Source organism: Sander lucioperca, chromosome 4 (genome assembly GCF_008315115.2).
Source record: "Sander lucioperca isolate FBNREF2018 chromosome 4, SLUC_FBN_1.2, whole genome shotgun sequence".
NCBI classification, from domain to species: Eukaryota; Metazoa; Chordata; class Actinopteri; order Perciformes; family Percidae; genus Sander; species Sander lucioperca.
Window position 1 is genome coordinate 18,590,312 of NC_050176.1, and position 26,414 is coordinate 18,616,725.

At 41.7% G+C, this 26,414-nt stretch overlaps 1 protein-coding gene across 1 annotated transcript in view; it reads right to left on the reverse strand.

The window, feature by feature from the left end:
- mfng (MFNG O-fucosylpeptide 3-beta-N-acetylglucosaminyltransferase) overlaps positions 1-26,112 on the reverse strand; it is a 39,714-nt gene extending 13,602 nt beyond the window's left edge. The window contains exons 1-4 of the mRNA XM_031288776.2: positions 25,382-26,112; positions 9,956-10,001; positions 8,849-8,951; positions 5,225-5,378 (exon numbers count right to left, since the gene is read on the reverse strand). Of these exons, the coding sequence (XP_031144636.1) occupies positions 5,225-5,378; positions 8,849-8,951; positions 9,956-10,001; positions 25,382-25,747 (669 nt within the window). The 5' untranslated portion in view covers positions 25,748-26,112. The remainder of the gene's footprint in view (positions 1-5,224; positions 5,379-8,848; positions 8,952-9,955; positions 10,002-25,381) is intronic.
- Positions 26,113-26,414: the final 302 nt, after the last annotated feature.

Sequence of the window (26,414 nt, forward strand, 5' to 3'; positions counted from 1 at the left end):
GCTCCAGACCATAAGATCCCGCTGATCAAACAGCACCTTGGCTCTCTGGGCCCCTCTGTCAAATCCAGCCTCAGAAACCTGGGGGTTGTGTTTGACCAGGCCATGTCTTTGGAGACACACTCAAAACAGCTTGTCCGAAATTGCTTTTATCATCTTCGGAACATCTCTAAAATTCGCAAAATGTTGTCAAAGAAGGATCTGGAAATGATAATTAACGCTTTCATATCAACAAGACTTGACTACTGCAACTCTGTTTTTACCTGTCTGAATAAGTCTGCACTGAACAAACTGCAAATTGTTCAAAATTGTGCTGCTAGACTTTTAACAGGTGCCCCTCGAAGGTCTCATATCACTCCAGTCTTGTCGGCTCTCCATTGGCTCCCTGTAAAATTCAGGATTGATTTTAAGATTTTAGTGCTGACTTTCAGAGCCTTAAACGGTCAGGCCCCACAGTACATCCTGGACCTTTTGAAGCCGTATTTCTCTGGCCGGACTCTTCGGTCCTCTGGCCAGAACTTGCTTGTAGTCCCTAAGACTCGTTATAAGACCCGAGGGGACCTCTCTTTTCAGTCTGTTGCTCCCAGACTGTGGAACGCCCTGCCCCTGTCCATGCGTCTGGCAGACTCTGTTGTCTCTTTTAAAAAGGATCTGAAAACATGTTTATTTAGGAAAGCCTTTGGTTGATGGGTTTTCACTAGTGTCACTTTAATTTTACATATGTATATACATTTTATATTGTTTGTTTTACCTATTCTTTTGTACAGCACTTTGTGATTTTATCTGTGAAAAGCGCTTTATAAATAAATTTTACTTACTTACTTACTCTGATAAACAAACTATGTCTGTAATAGGTAAGAAATACAGAAGAGTGCTTTTCTCACTGACCCTAAAATAATAAAGTGTAATTATTTTCTTTGCCTCTCCTATCTGGTTTCCCTTCAGACTTGTATTGATTGTTTGTTCTTTTCCAAACCACCTGATATGAATTGCACGTCTTTATCTGCTAACTCTCTGCCATTTCACAAGCTAACGGTTGTTTTATTATCTGCAGTAAAAGTGTTTAGGTGTGTTAAGATGCGGCAGCCAGATTAGGAGTTTAGGGGAGGGCACAAATTACTAGACTGTGCGTGTTTTCTTTCCTTTCCTTTCCTTTTGCTCTGCTGTACGTCTTCTGTCTTAATTTCCTTCCCTTTTATTTTTCCTTATTCTGTTAAAACATTTCCTTCAAATTTAAAGTCTTTCTTTCAACTATGTATCTGTGTTTTTTTCTGTTTTGACTCTTTAATCTACGCCGTCGCTTTGTCCATTCATTTTAATGTCTATGAGTTTAAACATGTTACTGTAGTAATGTGACCGTTCTATTTAATGTGACGGGCACAGTTTCACGGGCACAGTTTTCACAGTTTTCACAGTAGCAAACAGTTGTGAAATAGAATTAGTTAAGTTTAGGCAACAAAAATAGTTAGGGTTGGGAAAACATAAGGGATCGGCTTTAGATAAGTCCCGTAAAACTACTAAAAGGAGGCTGTAACGTGACGTCACGGACATTACTGCGTCACATACTAAGGTTTGTAAAACTTCCGTAGGCTACGTTTTAAAAGTCTTCTGACTGAAAGTCTTGTGTTTTGTTTTTTTTTACCCATCCATTACAGAAAAATACTTCGCACATCTACAAAGTGAGGCAGGTGTGTCAACACATTCTCACTCCCATCACGTAAAACACGGACGCTCGGTCAGGTGCCTTTGGCGTTTTTATTGACGTTAAAGGTCTCCTTTAGCCTCATATCTAAACACACTTGGTCGGGACTATTGGCGTCACTTTTGACTAAGTTAGGTTAAGGAAAAGATCGTGGGTGGGCTTATAAAAGGTACATTTCCATGACAAGTGGGACAAGTTGGGTTTAGGAAAAGAAGAATGGGACAGTTGGGTTTAGGAAAAATGCCAGGCAGGACACGAACCCCGGACTGCGGGGTGAAAGTCGTGTGTTGTTTTTTGTCAGTTATGAGCTGGTTGCATAACCGACCCATATGGTCATTTTCTGGACGAGGACGGGCTGTTTTTATGCCTTACTTACATTTCTTTCCTTTCCAATCTTTTTCTTTCCCTTTCCACATTTCCTGCCTTGTTGTTTGCGCCTCTCTGTCTCCCTTCCCATTCATCCTTTTCCTTTTGATTTCTTTCTGATCCTTTTCCTGCCTGTGGATCTTTATCTTCTACTTCCTTCCTTTTCGGGTTAAAGGCCATTCCTTTCCTTTAATTTCCTTTAATTTCCTTTCCTGCCTGTCTTCCCTCTCTTTTCTTTCCTACCATTTATTATTCTAAAGTTCATTCCTTTCCTACCATTTCCATTTATTCCCTTCCTTTCCTTTCTTTGCCTTCTTCCTTCTCCCATCCACCTCTCCAACCTCACAATAGTGGCAGGAAAATCAGCGAGACATAACAAACTGAGAGGAAGAGACAGAGAGGGAGCTTGATAATTGTTTTTTTGTTTTCTCCATCACCCATCCAACCCCGGCGAAGGATGGAGATGAGGAAAAATAGGAAGGAAAGAGAAAAGTGGAAGAGAGCAGTGGGAACAAAAGGAAGGAGGAAGGGAAGGGAGAGAGAGAGAGAGAGAGAGAGAGACACAGAAAGAGATACTACGGAAGCAAAGATAAATAAAGATCTATTCTTCCAGTGTAAGTGGGTGCAATCGGAGAGGAGAATGTGACACAAGGGAGATGGAGAGTAATTCCAAGAAATGAGTGAGATAGATTGAAAAGAGCAGGGAGAATGCTATTCAGAGAGCTTGCTAGAACCAGGATGCACTTTAACTCAATAGCACAGCATTAATTCTACTGTAAAGCATGTGAACTCAGTGATACACACCTATAAATAGGTCCAAAAACAAACTATTGTTGACCTCCTGCAGTTTGACAGTCTACCTTGTGTGTGTGTGTGCGTGCGTGCGTGCGTGCGTGCGTGCGTGCGTGCGTGCGTTTCACCACCAGTCAATATCTCAAACGAGACACTTATCACTCATTGATCCACTTGGGTCCGAAAACCCTTCCCATGTGAACAAAAGACACGGAGCTACATGTACTTCCATCCATCCGTACATTCATTATCCCCCATTTCATGGCAGCACTGATAAGAGTGAAAATAGAAAGTGTAAGTATGGATTAGGAAAGTATGGATTTTGAATGGCAGTGGTTAACCTGGCTGGGTTGCATTTGGGCACAAGACCAATAAAAAGTGGAACACAGCTTTGTTTTACAGTTCATTAGCATCCTCGGTGGAGCCAAAGAGCATCTAAAGAGAGGATAGAAAAAAAGGAAGGAATAATGGATGTATAGATGGATAGAACAGAGAACAAAGGGACAAAAACAAAAGAGAGACAAATGTTAACGTTTCTCAAGAGAAACAACTGACAAACGTCTAAAAATGCTTCTGGAAATGTGGACTGTAAACTGGCCAACAGGTCATGGTTAAGATTTTATATCTCAAAATGTCCATTAGCCAGGAAGGAAGAATGCAACAGAAGGATTTATGAGAATCACTGAGTGAATAACACAGCAGGTCTGTCTCGGTGGGATGGAAAAAATGAGAAATTGAAAAGTGAAAAGAAAGAAGAAGGTAGGTAATGATGGTAAAGAATCTCGGGAGGCAGGACAGCATGAAAACATAAATTAGTGGAGATACGTTAAAGAAAGTAATGTATCTCAGAGGGGTCTCCCTGTCTTACAGAGTTATCTGCCCCCATAAATTCAATTCAGCATAGGTTTCACAGGAGTTTTAGTGTGCTGTGGTGCAAATGCTGTTTCAGAGGCCTTTTTACAATCCTGGGGAATAAGCTCTGGGGAAACATAGAGGTAAATGATTTGCTATAGCTGGTCTCCTATAGGTCCTGTGACCACACCTAACTGATGAGTTCATGCAAAACACCTTCTGGTTCTTACCACCCTTCCCCTGGGCATTGCTGTTTTGTCTCTAGGCTTATGGCCTTGGGCAGCGTTAAGCACCGGGCAGACCCATGCCGCAGCTGCAAAATAGCCTCGGGAAGAAAATTGTTTTGGTGGAACATGTGTACGTTCAAAAGTTGTTTTAGTCATGCAATAGAAAACTCAGATTGGACAGATAGTCTAGCTAGCTGTCTGGATTTACCCTGCAGAGATCTGAAGAACAGTTAAACATAGTCCTAATAAAATGACCGGAGTTTAAAATTCCAACACAAAGAAAGAGGAAGGTAACGGACATCTGGCCAAAAAGAGTGAAATCCGTCAGAATTTCTAGCAGTAACGGAGCAATCCCGGAAGTGGAATGTCATGGATATAGACTAGGCTTCTGGCAATGTGTTTGTATGCGAACAGCAACATTGTTCAAAATGGATGTGATAGACAGATGGTTCATTCAATCACCTGCAAGGTATTTTTTTAAAGGGCCTGCCCTTTCCTAAACGGTAACCAATGATGGCTTCTTAGATGGTTCTGTGTTAACACACGATCAGGCACATCAGGTTACGTTTTGTCAACTTTGTCAGCACATGCCTAGTCTCGCAATGCAAGACCTTCCTCCACAGCACTGTAGAGGAGGGTCTGGCTAGTCCACACAGCATTCCGAAATGGGAGAAAACCATGCTCTGGTTTATTGGCATTTCATTAAACCAATCACAATCGTCTTGGGCGGGGCTATGTGCTAGACAGATCAACGGTGCCTCTGCAAAATAACCTCAGGAAGGAACTTGTTCTGTTGTTTTAGTCGTGCAACCGAAAACTCAGATTGGACAGATAGTCTAGCTAGCTGTCTGGATTTACCCTGCAGATATTTGAGGAACAGTTAACCACAGTCCTCATAAATCTACCGGAGTTTAAAAGTCCAACACAAAGAAAGCGGAAGATAACGGACATCCAGTCAAAATGAGGGACATTCGGCGGAATTTCCGGCAGCACCTGAACAATCCCGGAAATTAAACATCATTGATATAGACTAGCACATACCAGGCCAAAAATCACATGTAATAGTGTTTTAAGCTACAGTATAAAACCTGTTCAAAGTGTATATGTTTACTATGAGAAAAGATGTGTTCATTTGATGTCATGAAGTGATGACCTCAGCATGTACTCTGTATAGCTCTGCCCAGCTTCAGCCAGCATTATATTATTCCATTACTGTAATTGCGTTACTTTTGTAACCCGTTACTCCCAACACTGTGGGTTACATTGAATCAACACTCTGGTACGGTACCGTTGCATTGCCCTCTAGCAGTTCATGAGCAGTAATGGGCTTGTCCAGACTCGGTTTGCCCACGTAGATGTCGCCGTCCTGGGGAAAGACTGAGAGCAGGGAGAGGAGGGCCTCCGGGTGCAGGTAGTTATCATCGTCCACATGACAAAACCACCTGAGGAGCCGCAGGAGAAGAACAGAACAAAGATGCAGTTAAAATATGTAAACTGGTTTGTCAGTCTGGGTTTCTGTGCTCCTCTCCATTCCTACTGTTGATGTCTGCAGCCAGCAGATCAGATATTCAATACCAATTTTCCTCCTTGTTGGTTTCATTCTTGCATTGAATGAATCCAACTCCGGAAGACGGAGACGAGACAAGACGAGACTAAATATGTTCGTCAACGACCTTTTTTTCCATGACTAAGACGAGACGATGACGAGACTGCACCAATGTCCTAAAACGCTGACTAAGACTAAATTAACATGCATTATTGTTGACGAAAAAAGACAAGACTAAAATGTTTTGCATAAAATAAAAACTAAGATAAAATCTCTCCTCATTTTCGTCAACAATTGTCTCTACTTTTTCATCATGAGATAGAACTAGTCGATTGCCCGTTTGGAACGCGTGCCTCTTCCAAACAGGCCAATTGTTCCCAGTATTTTTTACAGCTTATCTAGAGATTCGGCGTGTCCCTTTTTTTTTGTCTTGTCATGTAGCGATGTGGCCCAGGCGGGGGAGGGAGGGAAGGACGGAGGAAGCCCAGTTCAGCCTGCTGGAGAAGCCGCTACAGCACGTAGCGATGTGCCCCGGTCCCGGGCAAGGGAAGGAGACAGGCTTAGCCTGCTGGTGAAGCCGCTCTTAAACAGCTTGCAGAACGGCCGGAGAAATGTATGCAACCGCTGGCAACAAAACAACGTGCTGTAGAGCCCAGGAGCCCTGGCGCTTATCTAACGTGTCTGTATACGATTGTATTTGCATGAAGGAAAAGGCTCAATATAAAACCAGACGTGTTTAACAAAGTTGCATTCAACAAAAGTGTATTTTGTCAGGTAATTATGACATTTAACCAATATTTGAGATGTGTGAAACACTATTTGACTGAAATGGTTATCAGAAATAATCTCTGAAATAATTTATTTAAAAATAGACTAAAATGTTTTGACTAAAACTTGACTAAGATACCTTGAGTTCTCCTTTTTTGACTAAAACTAGACTAAAATGACGAGACTTTTAGTCGACTAAAACTTGACTAACAAAAAAAGATATGTGAATGATTAAATATGACTAAAACTAACAAGGACATTTGGCACAAGACTAAGACTAAATTAAAAATAGGTGACAAAATGAACACTAGTGCATACATTGAATATGCTCACAGGAGGAAATGTAAGTCTACCACAGGAAATAATTCCTCAAAACCAAAAGTCCAATGTTTACTTACTACCAGGGGCTTGGGGGTTTGGCCAAAAAAAAATCTTGATTTCTTTTTTTTCAAACTTGGGGTAGATTCCAAAATGCAAGAAGACTAAAACATGATTGAAAACTCTAATATAGCCAGCAGCTGGCTACATTAGAGTACATGTCTTGAGTCTCTGTTCAACAAAGGGTTGGGAATACACTGAATTGCAATGCCTTAGGCCTTTCTCTTAAAACCAAGAGCGCCATCTAGTGGGCTCAGACAATAAAGAAAATGGTTCACGAAGCTTCATTTGGCCATCACTAGTAAAGGATACATTTTACACATCGTATAAAAAACATATATTCCAATTAATTTGATGTATTGCCCAGCCTTACATACTTCCTATTTCTGGAACTTTCAACTGTATCACACTGCCTTCTTCAATTAATGAAAGTTGCTACGGTGTCATCACCCAGCAGTGGACATGGAATTTAAGATTACTAATGGTTGTATGGGGACAGCATAACCCTTGGCTATATTCAAGGATCAGAAAAAGTCAGAAAAGGTTCTGACAAAGCTAGTGAGTGAACCTTAGAATAATGTATCACAGATATGTGTTATTAGTCCAAGTTGAAAGCTTTTTTCTTAAGTAAATTTCGAAGAATTCCTTCCAGGAAGAATTGGTAAGTACAGGAAAGAAATACAGGGAAAAACAACGGCACTTCTGTCTTTTTTGGTCGTCTGGATAACCTGTTATCTTCATACATGAATTTCACTGTATTCTGTGAGTAATAAAGCTTTCTTCTGCCACCTTAATGACTGGACACAATGTCAAAGCCTCATTCCAAACCAAACACACTTTTACAGCAAAATCAGAGTCCAAATGACAAAGCTTCTGGTACCAAACTGAAGTGCTGGCTTGTTTCCTTTGTCATCCTTATGGCTGCCCAACAACACGAAAGGCTTCCTTCCAAACCAAACAGCCTCACTTCCCTTTCAGTCCAAATAACAAAGTGGGCCCTGGAACCAAACTGAAACGCTCTTTCATTTTCTCTGCCACGCTAATGACGACAGCAGTCAAAGCCTCAGTCACACACCAAACGCAAGCTGTTGAGCCTCATCGTATTTTCCACAAATCAAAAATATGACCAAATATCAACAACACATTGCAGCCTAAAGCGGTGTCGTGAGTTAAAACCAAGTAAAAAAAAAAATCAAAATTACTCACAGAGTATGATCTAATACACAGTGTGGCCCTCTCCAAATACAACTTTTCTTCTACTGTCATATTATTTTCTTATTATTGCTTTGGAAATGAGTTAAGTTAAACGTGCAATAGCTGATTCCTTTGGTCACTCGGGGGCAGCAGAACCAAGTTATCGACACAACACTGACATATCATCACCATAAATTGATATTGGCAAAACTGCTAGTGAACGGCAGCCTATTCACACATCAGCAGATAAAGAGAAACACTAGCATTGAGGCTAATGTAAGTCTGATATTCACTCTCCTTTTTAAAGGTGCACTATGAGTTCCTGCAAGATGGTTGGGGGAGAGGGTGGGGGGAAGGACAGTGAGCACTAACCCCCACCCCCTCCCCCAACCATCTTGTCGGTGATTGGCTGGAACGTGGTTTGTTGTATTTTGGTGCACAGCCTGTGCCTCTAGTGTTTGTTTGACGTTTACGACCCCTGTGTTGTCTCCCGAGACCGGGCTTTTTCACAGTGTATTCAGGGGGCAGGCAGCTAGCGGATCAAGGAGAGATGCCTACGATTTGAGAAAAAAAGAAATCGCACTGAAACCATGCAGGAACTCATAGTGCACCTTTAACTCTGATATGGTCTCCACTAACTTGAGAGAGAGAAACGTCTAACTGTTTAGCTGCTAAATGCGCCTCGATGTTTATTGCTAGTCACCAACTTTGTCTGTCTGGTGTTTGGTGCAAGTAATATCTGTTTGTAAAGAGTGAGAAGGAGGACTGAAGACACAATCTATTGCCCACACTGTTTGAATTAACAAGTGACCTCTGGGAAATACTGTGCAACGAAGATGTTGGCAAGATAAAAACAAAGATGTACTCCTGTAAAGAATCTGTCTAACCCTAGATGATTAACTTGTTTGATTTCTCCTCTCACCACCTGATCCGGTTTCCCCACAGTGATTATTAACGTTTCTAATCTTAATCTGATCTTTAAATCCAGTGTAGGCAGGATGACAGACAGACCTTAATTTGTCTCACCTCTTGTCTGAGGCCATGAAGCCGTCGTACTCGGCAGACATCTTGCAGGACAGAGCCTGCTGGCTGTGATCCGACTGGCAGCCTGTTACCACCATGTTATAACCTGGACAGAGAGACAGAGGGAGTGTTTGATTTATTCAACTGGATTTTATCAGTTTCACAGGTTTTACACATAATTGTCATGTCGGCTAGATATTGATGATTAGGTACTTTTTGTATAGTGCATGTTCAAACCAAATAATTAATAAACTAATTATAATCAGTAAGTGTAAAAACGGTTTATTTGCAAATGATGGGAGTAGAGTTCATACAATCTGCTGACAAAGAACTTGGAAAGAAAGATGGAGAGAGAGAGTGGAGGCGAGATGGGAGATTGTGAGGAATAGATTAGGGAGAGCAAGAGAATGAAGGAAAGTCAGAACAAAATAAGAAATGCAATCAGGGCTGATAGCATTTCTTATTTTAACCCTTGTGTTGTCTTCCTGTCGATGCATGCACTTGTTGTCCTCCCGGGCTTTGTTGTCATTTCTTTCTACGCTTCTTAGACATTTTCAACACTTTTTTTCACTACCACCACTAGTTTTACACTTGGAATCTATTGTCAATAAACCTTTCATTCATATGAAATTATGTCTAATTTCTGAGTTAATAAAAAGCTAAAATAGTTGAGATCAAAGGAGCATATGTTGATGCATAATCTCAGACATAAAGTTTAGTCATGATACCATTCATACCATTTCATTTTCTTCTTCTTCAAATGCTATAAAATGTAATAAAACACCCCAAACTCCACCCAAAAAAAGGATCCTTCATTTTACTTGCGAACAGTATTGTAGGGAACCATCCATGTTTTGGGGCAATTTGATTGAAAGACACCCAAATTTCTGATAAAGAATATTTGAAAATGGGTCCGATTTTGACCTGAGGACAACAGGAGGGTTAAGCTTTGAATTTGAACTTAGGGAACAAGACCTAACCATGGAAAACAGCGCCAGGCTAAAAGTACACAAAAGTATGTGGCCACATCATGTTGTCACTCAATGTCATGTTGATCTAAATATAAATTTGAGACTTTGTGTGTAAATTAGATTCAAGATTGCTGCTTACCTTCTGAATGCAAGTCCACATCCTCCGTGTCTGTGAAAATGAAAGTCTAGACAAACAACAAGAAATAAAGGGATTTAAATACACCAGCTTTGATCATATCCTTCTTCTTCTGCACATCAGTAGCAGAATGTCCTAAAAGCACCTTCATTAAGGACTAAACACACAAACAAACACACTCTCTCTCTCTCACACACACACACACACACACACACACACACAGGATCAATATTTTGAATGGAGCAAATTCAAAGCAACGGAAACAAGGATCCCCAATGTGAGCTAAAAAAGTTACTGCACACCAACGCAGAACACACACACACACACACACACACACACACTTGTGATCCAAAGTGGTCTGGGAATCACTATATGGCAGAGTCAATTTGTTTTTTGGCAGATATATGACTCAAATAAGTCTCAAATCACACACATTCATAAACACCTTGCTGATACTCTCACAGACCACACACTTTGTTCTTACAGTCACTCAATCAGATAGATAGATAGATAGATAGATAGATAGATAGATAGATAGATAGATAGATAGATTTGTAGTACAACACTGACTTCTGGTGGTGTACAATAGTAAAAACATTTGACCATTGAAGCTCCCAGCAGCAGATTACATTTTATTTTACTCTTTTTAGAGGAAAAGATTTTATATAATCTAAAGTGAACAAAAATAAAATAGTAAATGTTTATAGTTCATAGTTATGCCTATGTCTATCCAAGTCCAGAAAGAAACTTAACATAACATTACTCGCAATGAAAAACTTTTACCAGACAAATAAGAAATTGTAGAAAAATGTCATATTGTAATATGTAATATATAACAGTTTTTTTTATATATATATATATATATATAATTAAGTTCAATTCCAATGTCTTTATCCATCTCTCAAGGGGCATTGCGAGGGACCTTGAGTGAGTTTACAAAGACACACACATGAAAAAATTAATTCATTAACAAAATCAAATCTAAAGATAGATATTTTTTAAGGTTAGTAAATCTTTTAAAGAATATTCAAATGTTATTGGAAAAATAGGAACATATTTGTTAACTTCCCTGGAAAGATATATCATATTATTTGGCTGTTCTTTTACTCAAATGCCAAGTCATTCACGATTCCTTTCAAATTCACCAACATTTCAAGATAGATAGATAGATAGATAGATAGATAGATAGATAGATTTGTAGTACAACACTGACTTCTGGTGATGTACAATAGTAAAAACACTTGACCATTGAAGCTCCCAGCAGCAGAATACATTTTATTTTACTCTTTTTAGAGGAAAAGTTTTTATATAATCTAAAGTGAACAAAAATAAAATAGTAAAAGTTTATAGTTCATACGTATGCCTATGTCTATCCAAGTCCAGAAAGAAACTTAACATAACATTACTTGCAATGAAAAACTTTTACCAGACAAATAAGAAATTGTAGAAAAATGTAATATTGTAATATGTAATATATAACAGGTTTTTTTATATATATATATATATAATTAAGTTCAATTCCAATGTCTTTATCCATCTCTCAAGGGGCATTGCGAGGGACCTTGAGTGAGTTTACAAAGACACACACATGAAAAAATTAATTCATTAACAAAATCAAATCTGAAGATAGATATTTTTTTAAGGTTAGTAAATCTTTTAAAGAAGATTCAAATGTTATTGGAAAAATAGGAACATATTTGCTAACTTCCCTGGAAAGATATATCATATTATTTGGCTGTTCTTTTACTCAAATGCCAAGTCATTCACGATTCCTTTCAAATTCACCAACATTTCAAAACCAGGTGGAATCCTGCACCAGTTTCATTTAGCAGACACTCCACAGACAAGATACAGATCTTTATGGTGCATGATTCACTGAGACTGAGGAGGCTTATAACAGGGGATTTAAACTGGCAACCCTTGCGTCTCACTCCATCTCTGCAGACCCTCAGGCTAAACCGTGCGGTGTGTTTGAATTCCTTTGCCAGGCAGGCACTAAATAACCTCAGAGCAGGACAAATCACCCGTTGGATAAGATAAACACAAACCATAACTCATGTTTTATTCAACATCTGCAAATGTATTAGTGTGCCTGTGAGTTTTGGCTGAAATACAATAAAACTACAAATGTTTCACCTCTCCGGGAACCATCACCTTATCGTGGTGGAGGCCCCTGTCCGACAGACTTTCAACTCACACCTCCGGCGGAGCTTTTCGTGCATCCCTGTGGAGGCTGGGGGCATTGAACCCGAGTGGACAATGTTCAAATTTTCCATTGCTGAAGCTGCGGCGGGGAGCTGTGGTCTTAGGGTCTTAGGTGCCTCAAGGGGCGGTAACCCACGAACACCGTGGTGGACACCGGTGGTCAGGGAAGCCGTCCGACTGAAGAAGGAGTCTTTCCGGGATATGTTATCCCAGAGGACTCCGGAGGCAGTTGCAAGGTACCGAAGGGCCCGAAGGGCTGCAGCCTCTGCCGTGAAAGAGGCAAAGCAGCGGGTGTGGGAAAAGTTCGGAGAAGACATGGAGAAGGACTTTCGGTCGGCACCAAGGTGCTTCTGGAAAACCGTTCGCCACCTCGGGAGGGGGAAGTGGGGAACCATCCAAGCTGTGTACAGTAAGGATGGGACGCTGTTGACCTCAACTGAGGAGGTAATAGGGCGGTGGAAGGAGCACTTTGAGGAACTCCTAAATCCGACTAATACGCCCTCTATGGTAGAGGCAGAGCTGGAGGATGATGGGGGATTGTCGTCAATTTCCCTGGTGGAAGTTGCTGAGGTAGTTAAACAACTCCACAGTGGCAAAGCCCCAGGGATTGATGAGATCCGTCCAGAAATGCTTAAAGCTCTGGGTGTGGAGGGGTTGTCTTGGTTGACACGCCTCTTCAACATTGCGTGGAAGTCTGGGACGGTGCCTAAGGAGTGGCAGACCGGGGTGGTGGTTCCCCTTTTCAAAAAGGGGGACCAGAGGGTGTGTGCCAATTACAGGGGTATCACACTTCTCAGCCTCCCCAGTAAAGTCTACTCCAAGGTGCTGGAAAGGAGGGTTCGGTCGATAGTCGAACCTCAGGTTGAAGAGGAACAATGCGGATTCCGTCCTGGTCGTGGAACAACGGACCAGATCTTTACTCTTGCAAGAATCCTGGAGGGAGCCTGGGAGTATGCCCAACCGGTCTACATGTGCTTTGTGGATCTGGAGAAGGCGTATGACCGGGTCCCCCGGGAGATACTGTGGGAGGTACTGCGGGAGTATGGGGTGAGGGGGTCCCTTCTCAGGGCCATCCAATCTCTGTACGACCAAAGCGAGAGCTGTGTCCGGGTTCTCAGCAGTAAGTCGGACTCGTTTCAGGTGAGGGTTGGCCTCCGCCAGGGCTGCGCTTTGTCACCAATCCTGTTTGTAGTATTTATGGACAGGATATCGAGGAGTAGTCGGGGTGGAGATGGGTTACAGTTTGGTGAGCTGGGGATCTCATCGCTGCTTTTTGCGGATGATGTGGTCCTGATGGCATCATCGGCCTGTGACCTTCAACACTCACTGGATCGGTTCGCAGCCGAGTGTGAAGCGGCTGGGATGAGGATCAGCACCTCTAAATCAGAGGCCATGGTTCTCAGCAGGAAACCGATGGAGTGCCTTCTCCAGGTAGGGAATGAGTCCTTACCCCAAGTGAAGGAGTTCAAGTACCTTGGGGTCTTGTTTGCGAGTGAGGGGACAATGGAGCGGGAGATTGGTCGGAGAATCGGCGCAGCGGGTGCGGTATTACATTCAATTTATCGCACCGTTGTGACGAAAAGAGAGCTGAGCCAGAAGGCAAAGCTCTCAATCTACCGGTCAGTTTTCATTCCTACCCTAACCTATGGTCATGAAGGCTGGGTCATGACCGAAAGAACAAGATCCAGGGTACAAGCGGCCGAAATGGGTTTCCTCAGGAGGGTGGCTGGCGTCTCCCTTAGAGATAGGGTGAGAAGCTCAGTCATCCGTGAGGAGCTCGAAGTAGAGCCGCTGCTCCTTCGCGTCGAAAGGAGCCAGTTGAGGTGGTTCGGGCATCTGGTAAGGATGCCCCCTGGGCGCCTCCCTAGGGAGGTGTTCCAGGCACGTCCAGCTGGGAGGAGGCCTCGGGGAAGACCCAGGACTAGGTGGAGGGATTATATCTCCAACCTGGCATGGGAACGCCTCGGGATCCCCCAGTCGGAGCTGGTTAATGTGGCTCGGGAAAGGGAAGTTTGGGGTCCCCTGCTGGAGCTGCTACCCCCGCGACCCGATACCGGATAAGCGGACGAAGATGGATGGATGGACTACAAATGTTTCAAGCATACATTTTGAAGAATTTTAAATGAGCTCCGTCAAAGTAACTACAACATACTACACACTGAGATGTAGATACAGTTAATTGCTTTTGCTATTTATTTATTTTAGTCACACCATCAGATTAACATTTAATGCTCACGAACTCATCGAGAAACAAAAAACAGATTAATGCCAACACATATTGTATGCTTGGCTGTATTGAAATTCAAAATGAGTGATCAAAGTGACCGAAAAAGTTAGAGGTGACAGAAGGTTGTCTTCCCCGACCATGTCTGAGCAGGCCCTTTTGTTTTCCAAAAGGTTGGTATTTATACTTAAATTTAAAGAAGCACATGCATAGTGTGAAGGGAAGGTCAAACAGAAAGAAAATCTGTTCATTTCGAAATGTACATAAAAATATTCAAATCTAAAGTATGAGGGAAAAGTTACAGCATTAATAGTGCATTTAAATTGGGGGCGGCAGTTTTTAGAAAGACAAAAATAAATTAAATGCAGCAAAAATATTTTAAATGTTGTTAAAACATTGTATTTATATGTAGTGAATTGCAAATGATAGAGAAGGCAAGAGATGTGACTTGTGACTGATAGGCGAGAGTGTGTGTGTGTGTGTGCGTGTGTGCGTGCGTGCTTGCATGCGTGCGTGCATGCGTGCGTGCATGCGTGTGTGTGTTTTAAAGAGACAGAGATATTAAAAGAGGTGCTAGTCAGACGAGATAGAGTGTGAAGCGATCAATGTGTGAACAAATGTTCCCACGGTACACTAAATGTATGATAAACGTGTGTGTGTGTGTGTGTGTGTGTGTGTGTGTGTGTGTGTGTGTGTGTGTGTGAGATCGGAGACGGAATGAATAAGTGAGGTGCAGTGAGAGAGAAGCTTGACAGGCAGCTCCAGCTAATGACTGTAATCCCTATATTACATAATCAGATTAGAAAATATCATCCAGTTATAACTTTTTTTTAAAAGCAAGCAGCCTGTTATTTTATATGGATGACAACAATATTTCTAATTTCATAAACTTTTGATAGGCATTATTTGAGTTCAGAAAGAGGACTTTGGAGAGAGAGGAGATTTTGAATTGTGGCTAGTAATTGTATTGCAGCCATCCAATAGAGGGTGACATAGCTACTGTTTCATCCAGATGTGTATGTGTATGTTCTTGTTCCACTACCTTGTGAGGTTTAAGACCTTGAGAGTGAGGCCAGTCCACACTTCTAGGTGTAAGAGTAGGCCTGTTATGGGGACAATAACCTGTTCACACACTCACATTGTGGGGACTTCCTGTCCATCTGGGGACAGATAAAACTTAGCCCACAAGCTTAACTAAAGACCATCTTGGAATCACACGAGTCGCTGCGCCAAATCCGGCCAGGGGTGTTAAGTGTGTGTGTGTGGAGGGGCTCCATATCCATTTTCGAACTTGGCCTTTATTTTGATGTCAACTACACACCTGTTAAGTTCTGTGACTGTATCTTCAGTGTTGGGAAGGATACTTTCAAAACGTATTCTGTTACAGAATACAGAATACATGCCCAAAAATGTTATTTGTAACGTATTCCGTTACGTTACTCAATCTGAGTAACGTATTCTGAATACTTGGATTACTTCCACATTGAATTGCATTTTATAAGTGTAGGAATGCGGCCATCACATGCAGCTTACTAAACAGGCCTATTCTGGTGTGTTCTTCTGTTCCAAGTGGCTGAATGTGTACCTGAACAAGCAGATAGATGTTTGTATTTGTAGTCCAGTCTAAGCTACCATGAGCTAATTTTAGATAACGTTAGCTAGCATGTCAAACGGGGCTAGTCAGTCTTTCAACGGCTCTGTGGCTAGTAAATCAGCACGTAGGAGAATGTAAAGTCGCACGTCAACTATAAAACAGCAAGGTGACCAGTAAAACTACAGCAGATGACTAAAAAAAAAACTTACTTTAAGATGCTTCTTCAGGTTGTAGGTGGAGTAATTTGGACGCTGAAAGGAGGTTGGTTGCTGTTAAGCAGAGGTTGCACTGCACAGTTATATTTCATTCTCCCTGTTCTTTCTTTAATGTGAAATGCTGTTTGAATTTCCAAGATAGAAACGCATTCCTGCCCTGGCTCTGTTGTGCCGGTTCCGGCTCCATCTCTACCTCTATCAGTGATCACGCAAATAGCTTATTTTTTCGTTGCATTTCAATGCATGGAGTTGCCTCAATTTATTCAGAGAGTGAATAAACTCATGAAACAGATAAATATTGTCATGTAATCCATTGATTTCAACAATGTATATGTATTCTAAATACCAACTATTTAAATTGTAACTGTAACTGAATACAGTTACTCATAATTTGTATTCTGAATACGTAACGCCGGTACATGTATTCCGTTACTCTCCAACACTGTGTATCTTGCATGGTTGTCAGGCCAGGAGCGTGAAGTGGGGGAGCCAAGGCTGTTGCTCGGACCACACACATTTTTTGAATTTGGTCTTCATTTTGATCCGAAGTACACACTTGTAAAGTTTCGTGACTGAATCTTGCATGGCTATGACATTATCACGGTTACAAAATCTAACCACAGACATATACCTGGCAAAGTAAACCGGCTCTGTAGTAGTTCCCACTACTGTAGGTGTCTCCAGCACACACACACAAACCCACAAGGTAAAAGAAATTAACAGCATCGCTGTCGCGGCTGGTAATCATTGATTGTTAATTATTGTACTTGACTTTAGGTTTCAGGTTAAAACTAGGTTTAGTTTGACAACATATTCTGGACTAAATGACCTGTTTCTCTTTCTTCCAGGAATTTCAACCACATTTAATGACCTTCGTCAGAGGATGGGTCTTTGCTTAGTTGTCATGAAAATGCATTGAAAAGTTTACAAATTAAATCAACAGAATGAAAGTGTGTGTTGTAAATGTGCAAAGCTGTGTGCTTTAACAACTATACTGCATCACAGTGTTCCTTGCTGTGTATGTTTCTATATTAAAGTAATTCATCTCCATAATATTATCTCTGCTGCACTCTAAAAGAAAGGCTGCATCATCTATTGAAGCACAGTTTTACTGTACCAACCAGTTCCTCTATCAATTCTTAACACTCTTCTACTTTACCGTTGTCCATTCCTCCCTCTCATCCCTCTAGCAGAAAGAGGAGGAAGTACAAACGTACATGGATCAATCCTCATCACCACTATCACCAAGAGAACCACCATCAACATCTACCACAGTAAAACCCCATCACAGTTTCCTCCCCTCCGGTCATAACTCAAACCAAACTACATGCACTGAAATCAGTCAACCTGGGCTGAGGAACAAAAATGGCAGACCATCAGCATGGAGCGTCTCATAAACAGAGTTTGAGAAGACGTTTCACTGAGGTCAGGAAGACATGCATAAATCTCAGCTTGTTTTTTACGCTGTTAAAGGGCCATTAAGTAAGATTTGTACTGCCACATAGCACACAAAATGACTGCAATACATCTGGATAAGGCTTGTTGATCAATACTTCAATATTTCATTGGCTGTGTGATAGCAATCTGGCTTTCAAATCTGGCATTTGGACCTTAACTATTTTCAACTGGGGCATATTAAGGTATCTCAGGGAAACTTGACTACTGAAAGTAAAGGAGAGGAAATAATTTTAATTACTTTGTGTAGATTTAGCTAGTTGCTTAGCAGATTTACGCCAATGACCCGACAGCAAGCTTTTATGTCTAACGTTATTCATTTTTACAACATTATAATATATTTAAGTGAATGAACAAAGCTGTAAAAGAATAGTTGGGAAATGAACTATGCTAACTCGCTATCCTTCTATAGATGAGAAAACTGATACTACTTTTATGTCTACATGTTAAGTGTGTGGCTGGAACCAGAGGGTGATTAGTCTAGCTTAGCATAAAAAGACAAAGAAAAAACAGCTTGTCTGCGTCTCTGTTCACCACAAACAGTAATGTAAAAATGACAATTTGCAGTTTTACAGTGAAGTTATCTGCTGTAACAGCCAAGAGCATTGACTTCCCAGAGGCTTGTCATTACAGTGACAGTCTACTCCAAGGAGCTGGAAATTAGGGATCGGCCGATAGTCGAACCTCAGAATCAGAATCAGAAAGGGCTTTATTGCCAAGTACGTTGCACATACGAGGAATTTGTTATGGTGTTATTGGTGCATGTCACACATTCAAATATAAGAAGGATAAAAGAATATAAACAATATAAGTATAATATATAAATAAATAACATATACACACAATATGTATTAATAACGATAAAATAAATGTAAATAAATAGTAAAATAAGTTAAACAGTAGCAAAAAAGGAACGCTACAGCAGAGTAGGTACAGTGGCATGAGGAGCCAGAGGTGGGGTGTCAGGGGGGGTTCCGGGCCTTGTTAATAAGGCTAGTGGCAGAGGGGAAAAAACTGTTTATGTGACGTGTGGTTTTGGTCCTGATGGACCTCAGCCTCCTGCCAGAGGGGAGTGTCTCAAAGAGTTTGTGTCTGGGGTGGGAGGGATCGGCCACAATCTTTCCAGCTCGCTTCAGAGTCCTGGTGGCGTATAGGTCCTGGAGCGGTGGCAGATTGCAGCCAATCACCTTCTCTGCTGACCGAATGACACGCTGCAGTCTGCCCTTGTCCTTGGCAGTGGCAGCAGCGTACCAGATGGTGATGGAGGATGTGAGGATGGACTCAATGATGGCTGTGTAGAAGTGCACCATCATTGTCTTTGGCAGGTTGAATTTCTTCAGCTGCTGCAGGAAGTACATCCTCTGTTGTGCTTTCTTCACGATGGAGCTGATGTTCAGCTCCCACTTGAGATCTTGGGAGATGATAGTTCCCAGGAAGCCGAAAGACTCCACAGTGTCAATTGTGGAGCCACAGAGGGTGATGGGGCAGGTGGGGCTGGGTTCTTCCTGAAGTCCACAACCATCTCCACTGTCTTTAGAGCGTTGAGCTCTAGATTGTTTTGGTTGCACCAGGTCACCAGGTGGTCAGCCTCCCACCTGTAGGCGGACTCGTCTCCATCAGAGATGAGTCCGATGAGGGAGGTGTCGTCCGCAAACTTCAGAAGCTTGACGGACTGGTGACTGGAGGTGCAGCTGTTGGTGTACAGGGAGAAGAGCAGAGGAGAAAGAACGCAGCCCTGGGGTGATCCGGTGCTGATGGTCTGTGAGTCGGAGACGTGTTTCCCCAGCTTCACATGTTGCTTCCTGTCAGACAGGAAGTCAGTGATCCACCTGCAGGTGGAGTCAGGCACACCAAGCTGGGAGAGCTTCTCCTGAAGCAGAGCCGGGATGATGGTGTTGAAGGCAGAGCTGAAGTCCACAAACAGGATCCTGGCGTAGGTTCCTGCAGAGTCCAGGTGCCAGAGGATGTAGTGGAGGGCCAAGTTGACTGCATCGTCTACAGACGAACCTCAGATTGAAGAGGAACAATGCGCATTCCATCCTGTCCGTGGAACAATGGACCAGCTCTTCACTCTCGCAAGGATCCTGGGAGTATGCCCATCCGGTCTACATGTGTTTTCTGGATCTGGAGAAGGCGTATGACCGGGTCCCCCCGGAGATACTGTGGTAGGTGCTGCGGGAGTATGGGGTGAGGGGTTCCCTTGTCAGGGCTATCCAAACCCTGTACGTCCAAAGCAAAAGCTGTGTCCGTGTTCTCGGCAGTAAGTTGGACTCGTTCCAGTTGAGGGTTGGCCTCCACCTGGGCTGTGCTTTGTCACCAATCCTGTGTGTGATATTCATGGACAGGATATTGAGGTATAGTCGTGGTGGGGAGGGGTTGTGGTTCGGTCTAACAATATTTCATTAGACAACACAACCAATAGAGAAATAACACTGTATACCAACAGCGAGAGAAATTACAATATAATATGGTTGTGGCTGATGAAAATGTCCTAAAAGTTTTTGGAAGGCAGCCACAGAGTTTCTTCAATCCACCACAGCTGATACCGAACTAAAATATTAATTTGTGTGAAGTCACTCAAATTATTAAAACTGTAAAGATTAAAAGTTTCTAATTTCTGTATTGGTGTTTGATGGTAGTTTTTACTGTCAGTGTGTTCTTTGTGATGGTGTGTGTCGTCTCGATCAGGATTGTTCATAGTGTTTGGCGTTTTTTTTAACTGTTCGCACAGATTCATAATCCATGCCTTCGGTTTTATAATCCTTGCCTTCGGTTTTATAAACGTGAGCAAAGTTAGAAAGATATTCACAGATTTGAACTTCCAGGATCAACTACTCTATAGAGAAATGTTATTAAATTACAAACGACGCATCTTTCCTAACGTAGTAAGGTTAACAAAGAGCTACAAACTCATTTTCATCAAAACAAGCCGTCCTCCAACCTGGAGAAATAACATTGGTCTCTACGAGCGGTGAGACAGCAGTGAGATGAGTGCTTAGGGATCGTCTACAAACTACAACACTGACACAAAAATATTTAATAATTTAATGATTAAATAAGGTAGTGTCTCCAAACTTATTTTTTAAAAGTAAGTGCTGTAGTACAACTAGCAGGAGACAAGTTATAATTGAGGTAAGTTCGGAGACACTACCTTATTACCACTACCTAGAGTAATTGATCCCGGAAGTTCGAATCTGTGAATATCTTTCTAACTTTGTTCACGTTTATAAAACCGCTTATATTAGATTAGATTATGAATCCGTGCGAACAGTTTATAAAACCGAGGGAACGGATTTTTATTCTGTGTGCACGGTTTAGTTTTTTTTCTCAGCTGACCCCAGGGTATGGCTGTTACCTTTCCTCTAGTCTGTATTGACGACGTTTAATTTCCGGGATTGTTTAGGTGCCGCCGGAAATTCCGCCAGATGTCCCTCATGTCGGCCAGATGTCCATCAGGGTAAATCCAGACAGCTAGCTAGACTATCTGTCCAATCTGAGTTTTCTGTTGCATGACTAAAACAACTTTTGAACGTACACATGTTCCACCAAAACAAGTTCCTTCCTGAGGCTATTTTGCAGAGGCACTGTTGCTCCGTCCAAGGCTTAGCGCCACCCAAGACAATTGTGATTGCTTTAAAGAAATGCCAAAAAACCAGATCCCTTTTTTCTCCCATCCCGGAATGCTGTGTGGACTAGCCAGACCTTCCTTTGCAGCGCTGTGGAGGAAGGTCTGGCAATGTGAGACTACCTTTCCTCAGATGATTGTACTTAGCCATTAAAACCCAAGTGTATGCAACAATGAGATCATTTCTGACGTGGGCGATGGACAGGGACCCTAGATCATTTTAAGGACCAAATAAGTCATTGTTAGGGGACAGTTTCTGTCGCAATGCTCCTGTTCAGGCTGGAAGCAGATTAGCTATTTGCCGAGCTGGCTCTTCACCCTGTAAAATGGACAAAGTGTGTGTGTGTGTGTGTGTGTGTGTGTGTGTGTGTGTGTGTGTGTTCACAGGTTCATTCTTTTTGCAGTCTGCCTCCCCACTCCACTTCCTGTTCTATGACCAGCTTCCGTTTCAGTATTGTTAACAGAGCTGCTACACAGCGGCTGCTTCCCCTCGGCCAGACAACCAGCCTGCACAGCTTCCTGTGTGTGTGTGTGTGTGTGTGTGTGTGTGTGTGTGTGTGTTTTCTTGTATTAATGCGTCTTGCATCTTTGTGTGTTCATGGGTAGGCTATATATATATATATATATATATATATATATATATATATATATATATATATATATATAGTAGGGCTGTCAATCGATTAAAAAATTGAATCTAATTAATTACATACTCTGTGATTAATTAATCGAAATTAATCGCATACATAATTAACGGTGCCTGAACCAATACTTTTTAAGAAAGTAAAAAAAGAAAAGAAAAAAGAAGGGTACTAAACAACAGCCGGTGACGTTAAAGAACGGCTTGTTTATTGCTAGGCCATATGGTCAAAATTAAATGATTTAATAATAATGTATAACAATAACAATAACTTATTTCACTAGTAAATTGCTGTTGAACGACAAAAACAACCACCAGATGGGAAAAGGACATTTACAATAACTTCAAATGCACCACGAGGCTGTAGTTTACCAGTTTCATTGAACGCACCGTCTGTGTTGTTTTTCGACGGCAGCTGCAGATTGTTACATACCGGTGTTGAATCCTCTACAGTAAAACACAGTCAAACTTTACACCGTTTAGCGTTAGCTGTCAGCATTTTAACCGTGTTTAATCCAGCTACTCGCTAGCGGTAGGCTAACGTTAGCTGCTGTCAAGTATAGTGTTAACTAGTTAGCGGTAGGCTAACGTTAGCTGCTGTCGAGTATAGTGTTAACTAGTTAGCGGTAGGCTAACGTTAGCTGCTGTCAAGTATAGTGTTAACTAGTTAGCGGTAGGCTAACGTTAGCTGCTGTCAAGTATAGTGTTAACTAGTTAGCGGTAGGCTAACGTTAGCTGCTGTCAAGTATAGTGTTAACTAGTTAGCGGTAGGCTAACGTTAGCTGCTGTCGAGTATAGTGTTAACTAGCGTCCCGTGCAGCGGTGTTTGTGTTGTCTGTTTCAGAGCATCAGAGAGAAGTGCAGACATATCAGTGGCACCAGATTTCGGTAGCCAGGGTTGGCAGGAAGAAGATTTTTACAAGTAAATGTTCCAGTTAATGATCCAGGCAGCACATTCTCGTCTTCCTCCTTCAGTTTACAGTCCAATGGTGGCTAACGGCTCCGGGTCAAACGTCAATATGGAATGGATTAATCTGCGTTATTTTTTTTAAACGCGTTATTTTTTCTCAGATTAATTAATCGAAATTAATGCGTTATTTTGACAGCCCTAATATATATATATATATATATATATATATATATATATATACACTCACCTAAAGGATTATTAGGAACACCATACTAATACCGTGTTTGACCCTATCCTGTCAGTGTGGGCCAACATTTTTAAAGAATGCTTCCAGCACCTTGTTGAATCAATGACACAAAGAATTAAGGCAGTTCTGAAGGCGAAAGGGATCCCCCACACCATTGCACCACCACCAGCCTGCACAGTGGTAACAAGGCATGCCGGGTCCATGTTCTCATTCTGTTTACGCCAAATTCTGACTCTACCATCTGAATGTCTCAACAAAAATCGAGACTCATCAGACCAGGCAACATTTTTCCAGTCTTCAACTGTCCAATTTTGGTGAGCTCGTGCAAATTGTAGCCTCATTTTCCTATTTTTAGTGGAGATGAGTGGTACCCGGTGGGGTCTTCTGCTGGTGTAGCCCATCCGCCTCAAGGTTGTGCGTGTTGTGGCTTCACAAATGCTTTGCTGCATACCTCGGTTGTAACGAGTGGTTTTTTGAGTCAAAGTTGATCTTCTCTCAGCTTGAATCAGTCGGCCCATTCTCCTCTGACTTCTAGAATCAACAAGGCATTTTCGCCCACAGGACTGCCGATTCTTGATATTTTTCCTTTTTCAGAGCATTCTTTATAAACCCTAGAAATGGTTGTGCGTGAAAATCCCAGAAACTGAGCAGATTGTGAAATACTCAGACCAGCCCGTCTGGCACCAACAACCATGCCACGCTCAAAGTTGCTTAGATCACCTTTCGTTCCCATTCTGACATTCAGTTTGGAGTTCAGGAGATTGTCTTGACAAGGACCACACCCCAAAATGCATTGAAGCAGCTGCCATGTGATTGGTTGATTAGATAATTGCATTAACGAGAAATTTAACAGGTGTTCCTAATAATCCTTTAGGTGAGTGTGTATATATATATATATATATATATATATATATATATATATATATATATATATATAAGTGGGTCTGTTTTTGTGTGGGTTAAGTATTCTCAAATCCATGAACTGGCTAAGCAAAGATAAAACAATCCTGTGTTTTGTCTTTGTAGTGAGAAAGAGGAATACACTATTAGTATGTTCCTCTTTCACTCTTAAAACCATGCCTCTTATTTATAACAGCACAAGCAACAGCAAAGACAGAAAACAAGAAGCTAAAAGTTGAACGCCTCCTTTCAAGATCACTTCTCATCTGTATTACTTTGTTCAGTGAAACACAACATTGAATCATATTTAAAGTGTATTCCTTTGAAAGACATTTACAAAGCGCTTTGTTACAAAGCGGTCTTTCACGCTGACATAAAGAAATGTTCCTGGTAAAGTATGTGTGTGTGTGTGTGTGTGTGTGTGTGTGTGTGTGTGTGTGTGTGTGTGTGTGTGTGTGTGTGTGCGTGTGTGTGTGTGTGTGTGTGTGTGTGTATGTGTGTGTGCATGTGCTTGTGCGTGTGTGTGTGTGAGAGAGAGAGAGAGCAAAAAATGGGGCACTGCTGCCTGCAATGTAGCACTCAATACCAGAACGCTTGTATGATCAAAATCTTAAGATGATCTGTATTAAATCCTTTTAAACTGGACTAATGGCAGAATAACAGATACTTCACAGACAAGGCTTTCTAATAGGTTTGTTACTTCCTGACTGAGCCTCAAAAGCTGACTCATGTCAGATATTTCACACAAAAAAATACAATACCTTTACAATAGCCTTTAAGCTAATCTAAACCCTTAAACAGTGATGAGCGTAATATTTTGAGTTTGAAAATTCCATCTACATCTCCGCGAGCCGTAAATGTTACAGGTGCAAGTAAGAAAACTGGTTGAAGTTGTGCTTTTTGCAAATTGGTATTCAGAAAGTTTTCATATGTATGTGGTTCACACTCTTTACATCACTTGGCAGTATAACTGGCCAACTATTTCGCTCGGGAACTAAACTTAACTTTAATCAGCCAAGTCAATCATTAGACCTGCAGTTTCAAAGCAGGAAGGAAGTGAAAGCTTTCATTTCATCATAAAGGCCTTATGATGAAATGAAAGCAGTCAGCACATGACTTCTTCTTCTTCTTCTTCTTCTTCTTCTTAGGCCAAATGATGGCTCAGATATTTAGATTTTTTTATTCAATAAATGTATAATATAATGACTTTAAAACATTAAACATTTAGCCAAAACAGTCTGTTCTCTTAAATGTAGTATAGCCTATATATATAATTCAAAATAAACAGAGAAAGTTGGCTTACATATGAACATAACTTTAGTGCAGGTGGCTTCGGGTGACAGCAGCAGCTGAGTGTCTTAATGCAAGACTTTTCAGAGCAGCCCACAACAGCACGGACACAACAGACACTTACATGCGCCTTGGTTCTGGAGATCCACGTCTCCAACAGGAGCGCAAGACGCGTCTTGTGGAACCTCCCGGTGGTCTTCACAGCGACGAAGATGTCCTCCAGCTTCAGTTTCGGCTGGGTGACATGTGCAACTCCGGAGGCTGGGTGTCCTCCGTTCCCGCTGCTGCTGCTGCTGTTGATAGACGGATTCTGTGCGTCCGTGGCCGGGGATGGAGCCCGATGGATGGGGCGCGGAAGCACAAATGGTGACGGTTGCTTTGAGTTGAGTTTGGGAGGGCTGCTGGTGCGTAATTGAAAGTCCACGTAGAGGATGATGAAGATGGTGAGAATCAAAACGGGCAACCTTCGACGTATCCATTTCTTCTGCATGATAGAAATAAGTTATTTACATTCCATGAAGCGTGAAAACCATGTCATTGGTCCCCTCATATAAAAACCTCATGTGCATTAGTTTTGGTCTTTTCGTGGTGGTTCCTCCATCACCTCCCCGTCTTCCTTCTTCAAACTTTTTCATCGGTGTTCCTCATTAATCAATTTGCATGACTGTAGGAGACTTGGACTGGAGAGGTTTTATCAGAATAATTTAATAATCACTTTTTAGTATTTCGCATGTTTTAAAGAGGCACTACAGCAGCATGGCAATAAGACAGATTTTCCTCTCATTTTCTATGTAAACGCCGCTGTCACTCGGATATATTTGACTTTTGTCACAGTCGCAGCTCTGCCCACCCATTGTCACCAGTGTCAACCTACACGGAATCAAATGATGAGACTTCCTGGCTCAGATTTCAAAATAAACTACAACAGTGAAAATTATAGTATACTTCCGGTTATGAGCTGCCCTTTTATTTGAGAGTACTAAATTAAAAATGCACATGGAAATATGAGTAAATAGTAGGCTATATTTGACGAAGGAATTTCTTGTTTTTCTGACTCACAGCACACATTTCAAACCACCTAAATGCAGTATATTGCACTGGCTCCAACCTCTTGTACTTCACAAGCAATACTCACAATGACTACAGAGGTTGCAAAC